Below are 18,767 nucleotides of genomic sequence, written 5' to 3' on the forward strand. Positions count from 1 at the left end.
AAGAATACACATCATGCTTAACATTTTTAGCACTAATTTTGGTGTTGATCTGCTGGGCACGCATGAGCTCCTCCTTTTCTAGGATCAGTTTGGCCATATCTTCTTTAAGTTGTTTGTTCTCTGCAGCTAGAGCCAGCATATCCAGTGGCAGAGGGCCTGTAAAAGCAATTACAACTGTTTCAAGCAATAATACATTCTACAGAGAAGAAATGATCTGGCTAGTTTAGGGCACCAAACTCATTATTAGGCCTGAAACAGACTTACCTATTATCAATCTGACTTCTTGTAATGTTTAAAAAATGCTTTGCACACAAAAGAATAAGTTAAGAATGAACACATAGCACCCACAACATACTTGTTTCAATTTGAGATTTAAGAAATAAAACAGCCTTATTACCTCCCTTGTATAAAAGTTATTGTGAATAAACAGGCTTCTTCTCTTTACAGGCACCCCTAATTAGACCAATAGTGGTCCCAAAGATGGAGGACAGGTGCGGAGATGTCACATTTCCCAAAGATGACAACTTACCTGAACTGGATTCAATTGCAACTTTAAAACGTCAGTAGAAAGATTTAGAACTTTCAGTTGACGAGTCCCATAGTTTAGAAACATATACAAGATCTCAAAGCAATTCTGATTTGTGGTACAAAGCGAGGAAAGGGCGAATTAATGCTTCAAACTTTAGTCTGCTTATGACTCGCAAAAAAACAAATCAATGACACATTTATCAGAAACACCTTTGACAAAAAGAAAATTTCCTCCAATCCAACAACTTATGGGAATTCTAATGAGAAAATAGCGAAACAAATGTACATTAAAAAACCCTCAAAATCATCTTCATGACATTGGCTTTGTTGTAAATCCATCTATTCCATTTATAGGAGCCACCCCTGATGCTATAGTGTGTGACACTTCTGTTTCTTGTATTGTGGAAATTAAGTGTCCTTATGCTGTAAGGGACTTTACCATTAATGAAGCCTCCTGTATGACTGGTTTCTTTTTGAAAAAAGAAGGAAAATATTACAACTTGAAGAGATGTGATAGGCATTGGTATCAGGTACAGGGCCAACTACTTGTAACTGGGGCACCATTTTGTGACTTTGTAACCTACACCAGACAAGACTTTAACATTGAACGGATATATCCAGATAGGAATACCTTGAGGACTCTGCTTGAAACTCTGTCACAAACATATGTCAATCACTTCAAACCATACTTTGCAAGGAAACAAACGTCATAAAAAATTACCCATGGTGTCACTTTGTTGGACAAGAATATCAGATTCCTGCTGCATGGTTGTAGGCTCTGGATGTTCCATATCCATATGATTTGGTGTATCAGAAATACCAGTACCATGATTACATCTGAAAAAGAAGATGAAGACCAAATTATCTTATACCTGAACTTTAAATGTATTTCAGCCTTTAAATGGTTACCATCTTTGTCGATTTCCTATAACTTCTTGATTACCTATCAGGACTATTTATGCCTGGATTAACTTTTCTAATATATGTGTTTATTGCTATTACAATTCAGCGATAAATAACTTTTGGCTTCACTTGTTAAGTGCCCACAGTTGACATCATATGACTGTTGTTGTTTCACATGTAAATTTTTAAACTTATCCTATCTCACGGTATGCACCATCTCTCTCTTCTACGACCATGTGGGAAACGTGCTGTCAGCTAAGTTGAGTCAAATCTAACTGGCCTCTGACCCGCCCTGACCTCTGCCCTCACCCCGACATCAATGCCTGTCAATCATCCACCAGAGCGCTCGCCCAAATGATCACATGACCACCTCTACCTGTCATTCTCTTTCTTGTCGCCACGTTGTGTGGACGTGTGTTTGTCTATAAGAGAGTTTGATTGTGTTTCTACAATGGGAAAATCGAATCGTTATGGTTCTAATAAATGCAAACATTGCGATAATTGCAACAGTAATTTCTCGGCGGCAGACCCACATAACCTATGTGTTGACTGTTTAGGCCGGTGTGAATGGTCTAGACGTTGCACTTTGCGTGCAAACCGTGACGACGATGGGTTTTCCGAAATATCGGCGGGTAGCTTGTAGACGCAAGTTTGACAGAGATTGTCGGAATCCATCTGAGGGTGTGAGTAGTAAACGTCCTAAGTTAGATCGCCGTTTGATATCTGCAGTACGACGTTCGAAGTCAAAGTCTCCTAATGAAGATTTCTTAGAGAGGCGTCTGATTCCTACCTCCGTGAAAATCTGCGTCAACTCTTCCGTCCCCATTCTTATAGCCTCATTACTCTAGAAGATTCTTCTCCACCACAAGTTGTTGTGCTATCTACGTCTGGTATTCATCCCAGCAGTCTTTGGTGGTGAATGTTCCTCAGCGCCTTTACGTGTCGGAGATGGGGACTACTCATGCGGCGCCTATTGTGATTCCTAACATTACATCACAAGTGACGTTTACTTCCAGTTCGACGCTTACATCAGGAGTTACCGCTTGTCACTGATTCCATGTGTTTGCTCAGAGCGCTGCTTACTTCCAGTTCGGCGCTTTCTACCAGTGCGCTGCTTACTTTTGAAGCGACGCTTACATCAGGACAGTTATCTACGATTAGAGCGCCACTTGTCGCGGATCCCACGTGTTTGGTCAGAGGGCCACTTACTTCCAGTTCGGCGCTTTTCTACCAGTGCGCCGATTACTTTTGACGCGACGCTTCCATCAGGACAGGTATCTACGATCAGAGCGCCGATTGTCATGGATCCCATATGTTTGGTCAGAGCGCCGTTTACTTCCAGTTCGGCGCTCTTGTTTGGTTCCGGTTCGACGCTTGTCCCTGGTTTGGCGCTTCCTCCCAGTGTTCCTGGTTCGGCGCTTCCTCCCAGTATTCCTGGTTTGGCGCTTTCTCCCGGTTCAGCGCTTCCTCCCAGTGTTCCTTGTTCGGCGCTTCTCCCAGTGTTCCTGGTTTGGCGCTTCTCCCAGTGTTCCTGGTTTGGCGCTCCCGGTTCGGCGCTTCCTCCCAGTGTTCCTGGTTAGGCGCTTCCTCCCGGTGTTACTGGCTTGGGGTTTCCTCCTGGACTCCCGGTTCGGCGCTTACTCATATTGACTTTGGTTCGGCGCTTGCTCCCGGTGTTCCCGGTTCGGCGCTTCATCACGGTGCTTTTAGTTCAGCGCTTCACAGTCTTCCTGGTTCAGCGCCTACCTACAGTATTACCGGTTCAACGCTTACTCCTGGGGTTCCTGGTTCGACGCTCACTCATGGTGCTCCAGGTTCAGCGCTTACTCATGGTGTTCCCGGTTCGGTGCTGCCTCATAGTTCACTGGCTTCTGTATTGACTCATGGTACAACGCTTCCTCAGGTTTCAGCGCTTCCTGCCAGGTGTTGACTTCGGCGCTAGGTCCACTCAGTTCAGCTCACGGGATCAGTGCACGGGATCCTACGTCTAGGCTTTCTGTTAAGTTCCCAACAACGTGATATTATCATCCACTGGAAGGGGGACTTAATCTTCCTCAAGTTACCAAAAGCCTTATCCAGAGACGCTGCCAATTGAGTGATACACGGTCGAGGTGGGAACGTGATGGAACCAAAATTACCTGGCTTCATATCAAAATGGATAATAAATCTTCCGACTAAGTACTACGCTGTATACGGAGGTTATCGGCAATCCTGATGAGTAGTTAAGGTGTGTCAACAACATACATGCTACCATCCGATTGGGACGTACCATCCGAAGATAGAGACGACGTCGTTGAACGATGAACCTGCTCTAAAGGTAGAACTGGAGTAGTCGCAGGTCTTGATGACTGATTAACAGAGGAGGATACTGGCGCCTCATGCCGTACGCTGACGCTACTGCTAACACAAGGCATCAAAGTCAACAAGTGGCAGGGCTTGGTCTATCATAGATCGCGCCTGTCACATCAACGTTCTGGAGTTCAGGGCGGTGATTTTGGCAATCAGTCACTGGCACAATGTCCTATGAGCAACTTCCCTCATGGTCAGATCGGACAACGCAGCAGTGGTTTGGCATATCAACAGAATGGGGTCAACGGGGTCTCCACAGCTTCTACAGTGGACTCAACAGTTCTTGGATCTGGTGGACTTTCTCAACATCATGGTACGAGCCAACCACTTTCCGGGGGTGAAGAATGTCATCGAGATGCCCTGTCCCGACTGAGTCGTCCTTCTCCAACGGAATGGAAATTACATCCTCAGGTGTTTCAAACCTTCTGCCTTCCAATGACTTCTCCGACAGTAGGGGCGGTGGGGTAGCCTAGTGGTTAAAGCGTTCGCTCGTCACGCTTAATGCCCAGGTTCGATTTCCCACATGGGTACAACTTGTGAAGCCCATCAGCTGCTTTGGTTTGTGTCACCAATATCTTTGACTTTCACCAATATCGCTTGGGACCTCGAGGCTCTAGCCATCCCGTGGGAAGACCTGAATGCTTACGCGTTTCCGCCAGTGGCCCTTTTTCCTCGCATTCTAGGGAACTGTGAGCAACACGGAGGTTGACTCTACTTTGATCGCGCCCTACTGACTGGCCAGAAGTTGGTTCGTAAATCTTCAAGACCTAGCCGAACCAGATCCCATACCGCTTCCCGATCGACCCGATCTACTGGTTCATCCGCACTCCCACCAACTACATTGGTCCCTGTTGACGCTACATCTGCATTTGGCACATCTACATCAATCCTTAACGGCTAAAGGTTATTCGAAGCGGGTTGCTACTGCCATTACAACAGCGCATCGTACTTCTACAAGGTCACTCTACTAGGACAAGTGGGAAAGTTTTAAGCATACTGCAGGAAGAAGGGCATCTCATCCCCCACTACGGCATCCCCGCAGATGGTGGCAGATTATCTTCAGCATCTCTGAACCTCCAGGAAACTTAGAGGTTCTACACTGTCTACCTACCTGGCTGCTCTTAACATGGTTATTGCAACGGCCTTGGGTGTGAAGATTTCCACTGTCCCTGAACTCCAGTCTCTCCTAGGTCTTTCAAATTGGCTGACCAATCCTGGAAGTTCCGGCCTCCAGCTTGGGATATCTCCGTTGTACTTGCTCATCTCACGTCAGCTGAATATGAACCTCTGGAGGAGAAGATTTCAAACATGTCTCATTTAAGATCTTTTCTCTTGGCCTTGGCTGCAGCTGCCCATATATCTGAGTTGCATGCTCTTGATGTTTCTCGGGTATGGTTTGGAAGGTCTAGACATGCGAGAGTTGTCCTTGGTTTGCGGTGGGATTTCCTTGCCAAAAATCAGGTACCAGGACAGCCGGATCGCAAATCACGATCCCACCATTGTCTACCATCTTTGGCCCAGAAGACACTGAAGATCTTTCCTTATGCCCAGTTCGAGCATTGAGGATTTATCTAGCTGCCTCACAGGATCGTCGAAGACTACGTAAGAGACTGTTCATCCCTATATCTACTGCCTCCACCCGGAAGTCTCCCGTACTACCTTTTTGGATGAGAACTACGATCCTGCGTGCCTACACCTTTGCTGACCTACCTCCACCAGCAACGGCCAAGCCTCATGAGACCCGAGCTCTTGCGTCATCCATGGCGAGAAGACTATGAGGCAAGTCCTGTACTACATGCAGAGATTGTCGACATTCCACTTACTGACCTCTACTCTTCAGTGAAGTGTTGATTCAGATTACCTGTGTGGTTTTCGAAGCGTTCTGCTCCTAAGTCCTTTCTCACCGTTGGCAAGTTAGGGAGATTGGTACTGAACGTTAAACTAGTTGAGCAACCGGGCTATTCCCTCTTTCACCGCCTTCCAGCATGTGTCTGTGGGGGGTAGTTTTGAAGCAGGGACTGGCCAGATTAAGGTCCTCGACTTTAATTCACTGGGGTCACCTGATAAATCGCGGGGCGGCGGGGCCTACTTGCCAAACTGTGTCCTTTTGCTTGTCAAAAGTTGCGGCTGAAAACCACATTAATTCGGGCGCGCCCACTCCCTAGAGTTTTTGTGCTGTATAAGCCAAGGGGTTACCTGAAGAAACCCATCTCAAGTTTGGAGTTTGCATATCGGGAGTTGGTGCTTTCTCCTGGCCTCCTTGGGTTATGCGTTTTTCCTGGTGGTAGTAGTAACGGGGTAATCTGCGACCCACCTACCAACCGTGGGATTGTGCATACCGTGAGATAGGATAAGTTTAAAAATTTGAAAATTTTATAATAAATTGTATATTTATATACTTATCCTATCTCACGCGATAGGACCCACCCGACCTGCCCCACATCACAGATTACTGGAAGCTCCAAGACGTGAATGACAGGTAGAGGTGGTCATGTGATCATTTGGGCGAGCTGCATGCTTTGGTGGATGATTGACAGGCGTTGATGTCGGGGTGAGGGCAGAGGTCAGGGCGGGTCAGAGGCCAGTTAGATTTGACTTAACTTAGCTGACAGCACGTTTCCACACATGGTCGTAGAAGAGAGAGATGGTGCATACCGTGAGATAGGATAAGTATATAAATATACAATGTATTATAAAATTTTCAATATTGCCATCTGCTTCCTAGTTTTATTCATCTCCCAGCTGATGAAGGAGTAAGAATATATTCTGAAACACTGTGCCCGTCAGAGAAATGACAAGTATGAATGGACTAGTTGTATGTGGATATTACCATCTGATTCATACATTATCTCTATATTTGAGAAGTCATCTTTTCTGTATGAAATACTAGCGATCTCTGGATAGGGGACTAATGGCTGTGTCTGGCCATGCCATATAAAAAACATCTATAAATATGTAAATTAATGTTGTATTTAAACATATTTATAAAAGAACCACTGTCGTGGCTGATCTCAGTGGTTACAGCAAATGTCCATGTAAATTAATGTTGTATTTAAACATATTTAAAAGAACCACTGTCGTGGCTGATTTCAGTGGTTACAGCAAATGTCCATGTTGATGAAATATTCATGATGGATTGTGATCAATAGTTTGAATCCTTCAGAGTTATTGTGTATTATCACTCAATATTATGGGACCTGCGTGAAACAGTTTTGTCTGGAGCAATTAGATTTTTATGTCAATATGCACCTGCGATATCAGTCCCTTCATCATGCTTATATGAATAGAACTTGAGTATGATTGTGATCTTGTGATGCATGTGATACTTCTGTCTTTTCGTAACTACAAAGGATCTAAATGTGTGACATTACCTTTACTAACTTTCTGTGATACTCTCAGAATAAACAAGGATTTGTTTGATTTTTATGTTTCAATGGTTTCTTCGTGTTTTGTGAGCAGTAAGTATAAAGGCAACAATGTTTTACCTGTGTGTTTCAAGAATAACTTTCCTTTTTCTGTCGCCCATAAATGGCAAGCGTGGTTTGGGTCGTGGTCTTACTGTCTTTGGATTTTCATTTTGTTCATGTGCAGACGCAGGGTCCGGAAATGTCTTGGAGGGTTTTCCATCAACAAAGTGCTGTAAATAAGCTCGCATTTATTAGTCGATAGAAACGACGAAAAACAACATGGATGTATCTGAAATCGTATGCTCAAACACAGACATCGTCTGTCCTTGACATACCACGCGTGAAACATTAATAACTAAATCAGTGAAAATCGGTGTAAGCTGGTTATATAACAACTAAAAAGCACTGAAAGTCTACCAAGTCAAAGATTTCTAAATTTACATTAACTTCAACATTGGTTAAGATGTTATTCAATTTTAGTTTCCATACCTTTGTACATATGAAGAAATGTTTTCCTCGGCTGTGGTCACGAAGTATGTCCATGTTCAGTTGATACTTGAGGCGACCACACAAACGTATCCATCGTGACATTTGTCAAAATTTCTGGCAGGCTTGGGGAATGGAATAAGGGTGATACCACCAGCAAGTCGTTCCGGGTACCGCGTGTCCTAGTTGCAGGTACCCCAGCTACACCTTTTCACCATGATCAAAAAGTTGACTGTAAACGTCGATTTATTTTTTAAAAGTCCGCCAGACCGCTGATGTCAGACAAAATGGTGGTCAGCTGTCAGCTGACGGCAGCGCGATACGGATTGAATAATTTGACGTTTCTCATTGGTCAAGTCATTTGTTTAATTGTAACATGTGTTATATTTGGGATTACACTTTCTTAGTAAAGTACAAATTCTAGTACTTTTTGAGTTGAGCCCCATCCGGGATTCGAACTCACACCCTCAGAGTCAGGCACCCAATCAGGCAACTTGTGGAAGTCGCGGTAGCTGAGTGGGTTAGGCGGCTGACTTTGTGTGCTGGCGATTGGGTGCCTGACTCTGAGGGTGTGAGTTCGAATCCCGGATGGGGCTCAACTCAAAAAGTACTAGAATTTGTACTTTATTAAGAAAGTGTAATCCCAAATATAACACATGTTACCTTTGACCACTTTCTAAATGGCATTGTGTAATCGTAATCATTTGTTTTATTGACAGGTGGCGATACGTTAATTAGCGCTATCAACGTCAAGTTTAGTTCATATGAATAAACTCGTATTCCAGCCAAGGCCTACATCGTTGAGCACACCTTGGTATTCATGGATCCGCACATATTGATTGACAGCTGGTATCAACCAATCAGAAAAAAGCTTCCATTCTGTGCCGATCTGCTATCAAACGCCCGCCATATTTTACCCACAAACAAACGCCGTTGTCCTTAGTTACCGTGTGGTGCTGACGAACGTTACCCTGAGAGACTGGAAGGAGGTTTTTTCGTCCGATTTCCAACTGTCAAACGGAAAGAAGAAAAATGCAAGCTCTGGATTAAAGCTTGCGGTCGTCCCCATGAGCAGCTAAATTTATCCAGAATAAATCAACACAAACCTGTATGTTCTAAGGTAAAAATTATTGCACTTAAATAATATTTATAAAAAAGGCATACTTAGTTTTATACAGAATGTTCACTGTTATAACACGAGATCGGAGCAATAATATATCTGGAGAATTCATTTGTAACCATTTCTGGCAAAGGAAACTCGATCTCTGATTCGACGTAATTTTTTAGGCCTGATGCGTAATTAGATATAGATAGCTGGACAATGGACATGTATTTCTGTTTGTCTTATCTGATAGTATTTTGTTTTATTCCAGCATTTTGTAGGAGGAAAAGGACCGAGCAGAGAATATCCTGACCCAGTGCCTGCAGACGGAGCCTGCCCCAAGCCAGTCAGGAAACCACCCCTGAAACGCCCAAGCCAGTACACTCCCTGCATGTCGGATAAAAAGCAGAGGTCATCTCTTGTCGGAGAGAATATTGACATGTGTGTATTTAAAAACTTACACAAATCAAACTAGATGCATTCTTCAAATTCAATAATGGAAAATACATATATACCGTAGGCCTAAATCATAATTGTGGGATAATTATTAATATTTCTGGAAATGTATGTATGCAAATTTATTTTAAATAACTTCAATCAAATTTTAGGTTTCATTGCTATTTCTATGTCTTTCATATCTTTTTTCAGAGTGCCCAGAGTTTTCATTATCCCCTTATTCACTGTAGATGTTTGTTTATTTTCATTATGTAGTGTAGTCTGTTCTCAGAGAGAATATTGACTTGTATACGTTTCACAAATTACACACATCAGAGTAGATTCATTCATGTTTTTTTAATGATGGAAAGATACATGTAAATAATATTCATAATGACAATAAATAATAAACATCATCATAGTCATGTCAAACATTATACATTCGCTTTTTTCAGACTAAACACCAGCAAGCCATCCACCCAGTCGACTGCTTCAGTTCAGATATTGTTACCCAATGACCAAGCAGAAAACAAGTCCACTGACTTCCTGATCAACACATCTACACAGACTGATGAAACATGTATGTATATATGGAGATTCTGTGTTCATTTATTCCTCGGTGGTTGCATTCTTTAGGTAGGATACCGCATGATCTCTGTAAAACATGGCTAGTTTGATTAACATTGACTGCATGAAAGCAATATCTGGAGTTATTCTCTCCACATGCATGTCCAGTTGAGTGAACCCAATAAATTCACAAAACCTGCACCCAGTAACCATCAACTGACCTTGTACTTGTGCGTGAGTGATGGTGAGATCTTTCAAAGAAGTTACACCATTTTCCTTTTTAAGGAAAAAGTCTAAAGCTTCACAAGCATTGTCAATGGTCATGTTGCGTGCTGAGTAGGGACATTTGATCTCAACAATCCCACTTTCACCATTGTCACAAATCTTGCCATCAGGTGTTGCTCCCAAAAATGAAAACTCATTGTTTACAACAAACCCGCATTCATGAAAATGTCTGTCTGGATATTTCTGATGGTACCTTGCCTTAGCATCTTTTTCATGTTTCTTCCCATATTCTAGTGATTGTGCTTTTATATTTTTCTAGTGAAAATAGAGTTCAAGAAGCCATGATTTGGTCTTTTTTTCTGGACAAAACCTTTCCAAAACTTGATGCAGTTAGACGCTTCCTCTGCTTCATCAAACCAGAGTTCATTTGACTGACTCTGTGTTTTCATTTCAAGAGATTTGGGATCCTTACAGATTGTATCTTCATCATTTAGATGAGCAAATTCCTGGGTTAGCTTCACTGGTGGTGGCAAGATAACACTGGTGTTCCCACATATGTGTGAAGTTGGTGTTGCATTCTTGATGTGTTTGATCTGAAATTATAAATAAATCATTCAAATATTTTGTCGTTTCAGGGATATCAGCAATGGACATACTAGCTCTGGCAGCAGAGAAACATGATTTGGAGCAACAATTACAAGACAAGTCAAGAGAAATAAGAGAGTTGAACATCAAAGTGGCATCACATGAGAAGACAATTCAGGAATTACAGAGAGAGCTTCAACAATCATCATTATTTTCCATAGATGTTGTGATCACCAGGGGTAAAAAAATCAAAAACTTATTCAAACACTATACAGGTGTTACATTTGTGAGATTTCTCACACTACTAACATTTCTGCTACCCCAAGGAGAGGACATTGATTATTCATCAGGGAGAAAAGACATCAAGAGACTTAAACCTCAGGATGCATTATTGCTTACTCTCTGTCGGTTAAGGCATGGGTTTGGACTTAAAGACATTGCAGTTCGCTTTGGGCTAAGTCCTCAGTCAGCAGGTATCATTTTCAACACATGGCTTGATCTGTTATATTTCAAGCTAGGGCAGATTCCAATATGGCCACATAGGGATGATATAATACAACATATGCCTGTAAAATACCGTAGAGACTATCCAACAACATTAATTATCATTGATGGGACAGAAGTCAAAACACAGACCCCATGTGCTGTAAGTTTGCAAAGTCAAGTCTACAGTGATTACAAGTCCTCTTCTACTCTTATGGGTTTGATTGGATGTGATCCAAATGGAAGCTTAATGTTTGTTTCAGAACTATTTACTGGTTCAATATCTGATAAAGCAATCACTGAACAGTCTGGGTTTTATGATGTCATTAAGTCAATGAAAGAAATTGGACACATTAATGAAGGTGATGGCATCATGGTTGACAAAGGTTTTTCTATCAAGAATGAAGTTGAAAACTAGGTTTGAAACTGAATATACCTCTAAAAGGAAAGACAGGAAAACAATTCAACATGGGAGAAAATTCATGTACAGAAAAAGTGGCAAAGCACAGAGTTCACATTGAGAGACTTATTAACAAGGTGAAACAATATAAATTATTGTCAAATTGTGTTCCAACATCTCTATTCTCAAGGATAAACAAGATTTGGTCTGTTTGTTGCCACCTGACATTATTTCAGGATGTTTTTGTTAAGTACTGGTGCATATCTAAGTTGTTCAATGAGGTCAAGCTACTACTGTATACAACAACTCGTAATAAAACAAACTTTCAAACTCTTCTGAAATGTTTTAAGTTAGTTGCACCTCTTTGACATAGATATGTAGATATATACCTGATAAGATAGTGCAGATCCAATTGGCACATCTCCCATAGGAGTTTGCACCGAAGGCAAATCATGTTGTGCTGTTCTATGCAGGAGTGGTGTGCCCTGTAGAGTTTGAAGACTTGCCATATCAACCCTTGGTAGCCTGAAATACACAGATATACATACAGATCATATACAAAATATCATCTTACAGTTGTTTGTAACATGAATTACACATCATTAAAAATGCAGATTTTCTATCATGAATAGAGAATTCCTTCATTCTGATACATAAGGGCAGTTATCATTCATTCTTAACTTGTAATCAAGTAAAAATGTACATATGTTACATGGATATCTTGAATTATCAATTTTAGCAAAATGTCTGATGAAATAAGAATATAACTATACATGTACTTGTAATTCATGTTGGTGTGGCATTGTATTGGCTTCCGCTTGCGTTGCTCAGTTGGTCTAGCAACCACAACCTGGCTGATAGGCACTGGCAAGATTTTGTCTCCCCTTGGCTTGTTCCATTGTTGTGGCATGGATGTGGAACTCAAATCAGATGGAATTTCTTTGAAGTTGTGGAGCTCGAATCCCTGCAATGTCTTGATTAGACCTATCATATGGGAACACTTTCCACTTAATCTGAAAGAGAAATAGCAAAGATCAAATTTATTTAGCAGATTATGAGTAGATTTTATAGTTTACCTTGTTTACTTGATACTCAGTAGACTGGTTCTAATAAATAATGCCATGACCATACAAATGTGCCTTCTAACCTAATATTTAAGATTTTCTTCAAGCATGGATTTATTGGGAAAATGCTGGACCAAAAAATTGTGGTATATTTGCATTAATTCACTTTGAGAAATTTATTTTTAGAAATGACTAAAACTTCATAAACAACAAATTTGATTTAGGGCCTCTCACAATAATTAAAACCAAACAGTATTTTGACATTGACGAGCCTGGCCTCTACGTTCTAGACCCTTTCAAGATTGGCTGTACTATGCATCACAATAAATTAAAATCGTACGCACACAGTTTTGTAACAGGTATAAAATCATCTGCGAAAATAGCAACTTACCCAGCTTTACAAGAGCAATAAGCATATTTGATTCGGTCGACATCAAGGTCAAGTGACAGTCGATGAGGCGAGTTGTTTTTCCTGAGTGATGGCCAACACTTGGCGGATACGGTCGGGAACTGAAGTGTCACCTCATAAATGTAGCCTTGCTGGTAATAATTAAGTCCCTTTTGCATGCTCTTAGTCGATATTTGATCAGCAATCGGTAAAAAGGACACAGAAAAGTTTTCAGGAATGCATGCGAGACAATTGCTTTGCTCGGCGGCGGCCATTTTGTTAGAAAGCATGGGGTGCCTCGCGACAGTATCCAAGGGGGCGGGGCTTAGCGAAGATGCCCGGATCCATGAATAGTGCCAAGTAGTCTAGTTATATGCTGGGCTACCTCGAGCTGTGTTTCCTTGTTAATCAAGGATTTGGCATTAACTTGTTTTCGTAATTACTCCCATAAATTTACATCCATGCACTTGGTGTTTTTAGCTGTAGTGTTGCTATTCATATTTAGATAAAATGTTGTGCATATCTCCTGTAATACTGACTGACTGACTGAGTTTAGTTTTACGCCGCTTTTAGCAATATTCCAGCAATATCACGGCGGGGGACACCAGAAATGGGCTTCACACATTGTGCCCATGTGGGGAATCGAACCCGGTCTTCGGCGTGACGGGCCAACGCTTTAACCACTAGGCTACCCCACCGCCCCTCTCCTGTAATATCATTCTCAGCTATTATTTGAATGTACCCTTTAAAAAATCAGTTATGTTGCATTATACCAACAACGAATACAAGCTTTTTGTAGTCTAGTCATTTTTTTATACCATGTTCATGTTCTTCATGTATTTTCTATGTATTTACAGCTGAAAGGGCTTTGGACACGATGAACTTTGATACTATCAAGGTAGACCAATCAGAATAATGTTGTCTCGAAGTGACCCTTCCTTGAGAAAGTCTGGGGTGGGCAATGTGTTCATCAAGAATTTGGACAAGAGCATTGACAACAAGGCTCTATACGATACTTTCTCAGCTTTTGGGAACATCCTGTCTTGTAAGGTATGTTAGACAAGATTATGTTGATCTTGACATTGGATTTTTGGGTAGTGGCAATTGACAAGGAATTTAATTGAATTTAATTTTGGTAGATTCAATGAAATTCTCTGTTGTGAAAGATACACTGGTGTATTGAGTCTTAATGAAATAAGTTTTTCCTCTATTATACAAGGTGATATGCTTAGTGTGCCAATTGTTTGTGGACTTAATGCAAAATGAATTATAATCAGTGTTTTGAATTTACTACGAGAAATAGCCATTATGAACATGCTTCTACTGCTATCTTTTCCGGTAAGAGTTCCTCCCGTTCCCCATCCCAAATAATATTTATAAATATACTGAAATTATTAAAAAAACTTAACATAACAATTACAGGAGAACTCATAAAGTGACTAAAAAGTTAGGGTTAGGTTTAGAGTTAGGTTTAGGGTTGGGTGAACGGAAGGAACTCTTTCCTCTTTTTCTTCGAGATATGACATGACTGTCTATATCGCATTGTCCTAGCGGGTCCTTTGTCATTTTTTTGTATAGTGTCCTTGGTGTATTGTTTCACACCTGATGCACACAACTAATCTACATTTGATTTCGATCGGTGCAAGCCTGACTTAACCACTAGACCAAGGCTATTGTCAAGTTAATTTTGTGTAGTAAGCTCAATTGTAAGTCTAAAAAGTACAAATTTTTCCTTATCCTGACTCATGCTCTTTTGCTTGTCTTCTTCTTCTTGCGAACATAGTGGAACACTTGTATCTCCTTAATTGAAGCTCCCTTCAATGTAAAATCACTAATTAGTACTCACCACGAGTTGCCTCCCTTTGCCTTCGCTCGGGAAAAGGTGGCGCCACCCTCTGGCCTCATGCTTCACTCTCTCCTTCTTCGCCCAGTGAGCAGGATGTGAGAGCGCCTGTGTCTCCTTACACACTATATCCTTTGGTTTTTCTTAGTTAGTTACCTCCTATAGGTTACTATAGAGGTATAGCTAGTATCCTTCATTAATATGTATTGATAATTAATCGTATTTCTACTGTTTATTCACGTGAGTTCGTGATTGTTCAGCTAGTATTACGCTGATGAAAATCTGTACTATTTGTAGATTACGCTTTTCTGCTGCTGACCCGCATGTAATATGCCCTAGTTGTTCTAATGCCTTTGTGCGTTTGATTCACGCTGCAGTTACTGCATTAATCTATCTAATTCTGCTTTTAATAAATATCATCTTTATGCCTTGAGACGTGCAGCAGATAGGTCACGCAAACAAGGGTTAGACATGGCCGATACTTCGAATCCCCATCCAGTCAGCTGCTGTTGGTCGACCCCTCCCGCCTGGTGTTCCGCTAGAGCGCCCCTCGAGGAGGGCGTGGGATGCAGTCCGCCCGCCTTCCAAGAAGCGCCCTGCCTCACCAGACATCCCGGCCATCGCAGCCAAAGTCTAAGAGGGCCTCGACGCCTACTCAATGCAGACTCCGTACCCCCAGGGCAGCGTCTACCTCCAAGGGAAAGTCTACGAAGTCGTCAAGAACTTTCTCAGCCGAGATCGTTCCAGCCTCTGAACTGGGCCTCTACGATGATCAGCCGATCATCATCCCCGACCTACGCCACAAGAAGCGACCGGTGACAGCTACAGTGACGTCAGCAGAGATCGCCATGCAGCCTGATGTGTCTACACCGATGTCGGACGATCTCCCTGAGGGCCCCGCCGCTAACATCGCAGAGAGGGCACCCACTACTTCGTCGCAGACCGTCCCAGATGAACTGATGCGGAAAATCATGGCCATGATGGAAGACCACTACAGACTGGAGAAGCAGCCAGCCCAGGGCCTGAGCCTTCGCGAAGGCTCCAACGCAGACGACACCCCAGAGGGACCCCCCGTCAACGTAGCGGCCACGACGAAGCCACCTTCGCGAAGGAAGTCACAGACCACCTCGACGAAGGACCCAGATGTACAGCCTTCGCGAAGGCGGGATAGATCATCACCTTCCTCGGCTTCATCCTTAGATGCGGACTCAGACCACCAGACTTCACGAAAGCCTTCGCGAAGGTCAAGTCGCCGTTCCCCAGGACCGAATGCAGAGGAAGGGGACCTGGCTCCATATCATCGTCGTCCAGAAGGACATCGAGGGACTCCACAAGAGCTTCGCGAAGCTATCAACATTCACCTCACAGGTCTCCGAGAAGGTCAACCCATAGACGCAAATCACCAAAACGATCACCTCGCCGTTCACCGCGCCGATCTCCTCGTTCATCACCACGTCGATCTCCTCGCAGGTCACCACACAAGTCTGCACAGAAGTCTACAGTCAGGTCTCCCCTAACGTCACCCGGCACAGTGGTAGAAGCACACAGTCCACCATCTGAAGAGCATCAACCTCTCATCAGCTTAATTCTGGGGTAGAAGATGATGGAGGCATCATTTTCTCAGACGCTGAGATAATGATATATTGGATGGTAAACAACCTAGACCTTTCTTCACCTTCCAAGAGTGGCAACTCGGCGCAGACCTACCTGATGAAGGAAGACGATGCAGACGCCGCCACCTTACCTCCGATCGAATTCGATTGCCGCGTGCCACAGAATCTAGATACAGCCTTCCATAAAGCCAATGCGAAAGTTCAGACGCCACACCTACCGAACTTTCACGCTAAGAAGAAGTTCTCAACTCATAACATGGACCCCTTCTTCAAGGCACAAGACATCGATGACAACTACAAGCTGATCAGTGATGTCAAGAACAAGAACTACAAGATTGACGATCGCAAGCTGGTGCAGATAGAAACCATGACGAGACGCATGTTCTTTGGCCTTAATAGATCTAGAACGATCAATGAGACACTTATCACCAGATTTCGTGACACGACTTCTGAAGATGATAGGATGATCTACTCGGCCCTACTGATGCAAAAGAAGGACCAGCAGTTCCTAACGGATCATCTCACATCAGTCTCAGCAGCGCTAACCTTAGCTCGTCGTCAAGGCCTCCTCGCTTCCTGCAGCTGGGGTGAGAACTTTACAGCTCCACTCTATACACCCCCGTGGTCCTCCCCATCCATCTTTGACGGAGGAATTGAGAAAGTCTCCAAGGAAGTCACTAAGGATTCCAGAGAAGTCCTTATGATTAAGTCGATGGACACGCTAGCCAGCGTCATCAGGCAGACTTCACAAAGATATTCAGGGAGATCTAAATTCACTGGATTACAGAGAGCACGGGATAGGAAGATGGCCAGCTCCAGGGGAAAAGATTCTTTTCATCGCCCATATGGCAACTATAGAGGAGGATCAGGAAGAGGCAGGGCACCCAGAGGTTCCCGCAACTATAAACGCTGAAAGACAGGTTCGGAACGACTGGAGTCTTCCACCCCCAGCCGTTCCAGTACAGCCGTCACAAGTGGGTGGACGCCTTCAACTACACTGGCAGAACTGGGGAATGTTACAAGACCCTTATGTCTCCAACATTCTTCAACACGGATTTCGTATCCCACTACAGGCCACGCCTCCGCTGGCAGTCAACCCTCACAAGTTCGACTTCCAGGCACAACAACTACCAAAGTTAAGAGAGGCTGTTACATCGCTCTTAACCAAGCAGGCCATAGAAGTACTAGATCAAGTAAACATCGGACCAGGCTTCTACTCCCCAGTTTTCCTAGTACCCAAGAAAAACTCCAAGGAGAAATACAGACTCATTTACAACATGAGCATATTCAACAGAAATTATCTACGCAAACCGCCAAAGTTTCGCGATGATACATCTACCTCAGTTACGGCAGTTGATTCGTCCCATGGATTACATGGCCAGTATAGATCTGCAAGACGCATATCTTCACATCCCGATACATCCCGAATCCAGGAAATACCTACGATTTAGACTAGACGGGCTGCATTACCAATGGAAAGTACTCCCATTCGAATATCATCAGCCCCTGGCTATTCAATTTCAGGATAACGAAACCTATTGTCACCTATCTACATCGCCTAGGGCTACGCGAGCGCTCTACCTCGACGACGGGATACAAGTAGATCAAGATCCACAGCGTCTCAAACTACAGTTAAACTACATCATAAAGCTACTAACACAGCTAGGATGGTTAGTAAACTTACTCAAGTCGGACCTAGTACCATCGCAAGATCTGCAATTCCTAGGCATTCGATTTATCACGACTCTCAACCGTATCGTCGTACCAGAAGACCGTTGGCTCAAGATCCAACAGACCATTCCGCCAGCTCTACTCTCTCCGTTACCACTACGACATTGGCAGAGCCTGTTGGGTCTCCTCACGTCAGCCCAAGACATGACAGTCAGAGGCAGAATACAGTTACGTCCGTTACAGGTCTTCATCAATGCACATCTCAACGACCTACAACCATTCAGTCTACCGAAACACCTCAGACCTCATCTACTATGGTGGACCAGGAGGTCGAATGTCTGCGAAGGTATTTGTTTAACAGAGCAGGAATTCAAAACCCATCTATATGTAGACGCGTCGCTCCAGGGTTGGGGAGCTCATCTCGCCAACCGGACGGCATCAGGGTTATGGAATCAGCAAGAAAGCAAGCTCCATATAAACATGTTAGAGATGAAAGCGGTAATCAACGCCATACTTCATTGGAGCACCATTCTACAAAATGCGCATCTGATGATTCATACCGACAACTCGACAGTGGCGTTTTATGTGAACAAACAAGGCTCAACGAGATCACTGAACCTATTGACTTTAAGCTTTCAACTGTTCGATCTAATCCACGATCTCAACTTACATGTCAGAGCATGTCACATTCCCGGAGCCAAGAATGTACTAGCAGACG

The 18,767-nt window shown here is 43.1% G+C and overlaps 1 protein-coding gene across 1 annotated transcript in view; it reads left to right on the top strand.

Annotated features, from left to right (window-relative positions):
• The window catches only part of LOC124268085 (polyadenylate-binding protein 4-like), a 67,925-nt gene that overhangs the window by 28,124 nt on the left and 21,034 nt on the right, over positions 1-18,767 (top strand). The window contains 2 exon segments of the mRNA XM_046703104.1: positions 13,780-13,818; positions 13,821-13,972. Coding sequence (XP_046559060.1) covers positions 13,780-13,818; positions 13,821-13,972 — 191 coding nt within the window.

The sequence above is a fragment of the Haliotis rubra genome, unplaced genomic scaffold, assembly GCF_003918875.1.
Source record: "Haliotis rubra isolate DU_JTF1 unplaced genomic scaffold, ASM391887v1 Scf136, whole genome shotgun sequence".
Lineage (NCBI taxonomy): Eukaryota > Metazoa > Mollusca > Gastropoda > Lepetellida > Haliotidae > Haliotis > Haliotis rubra.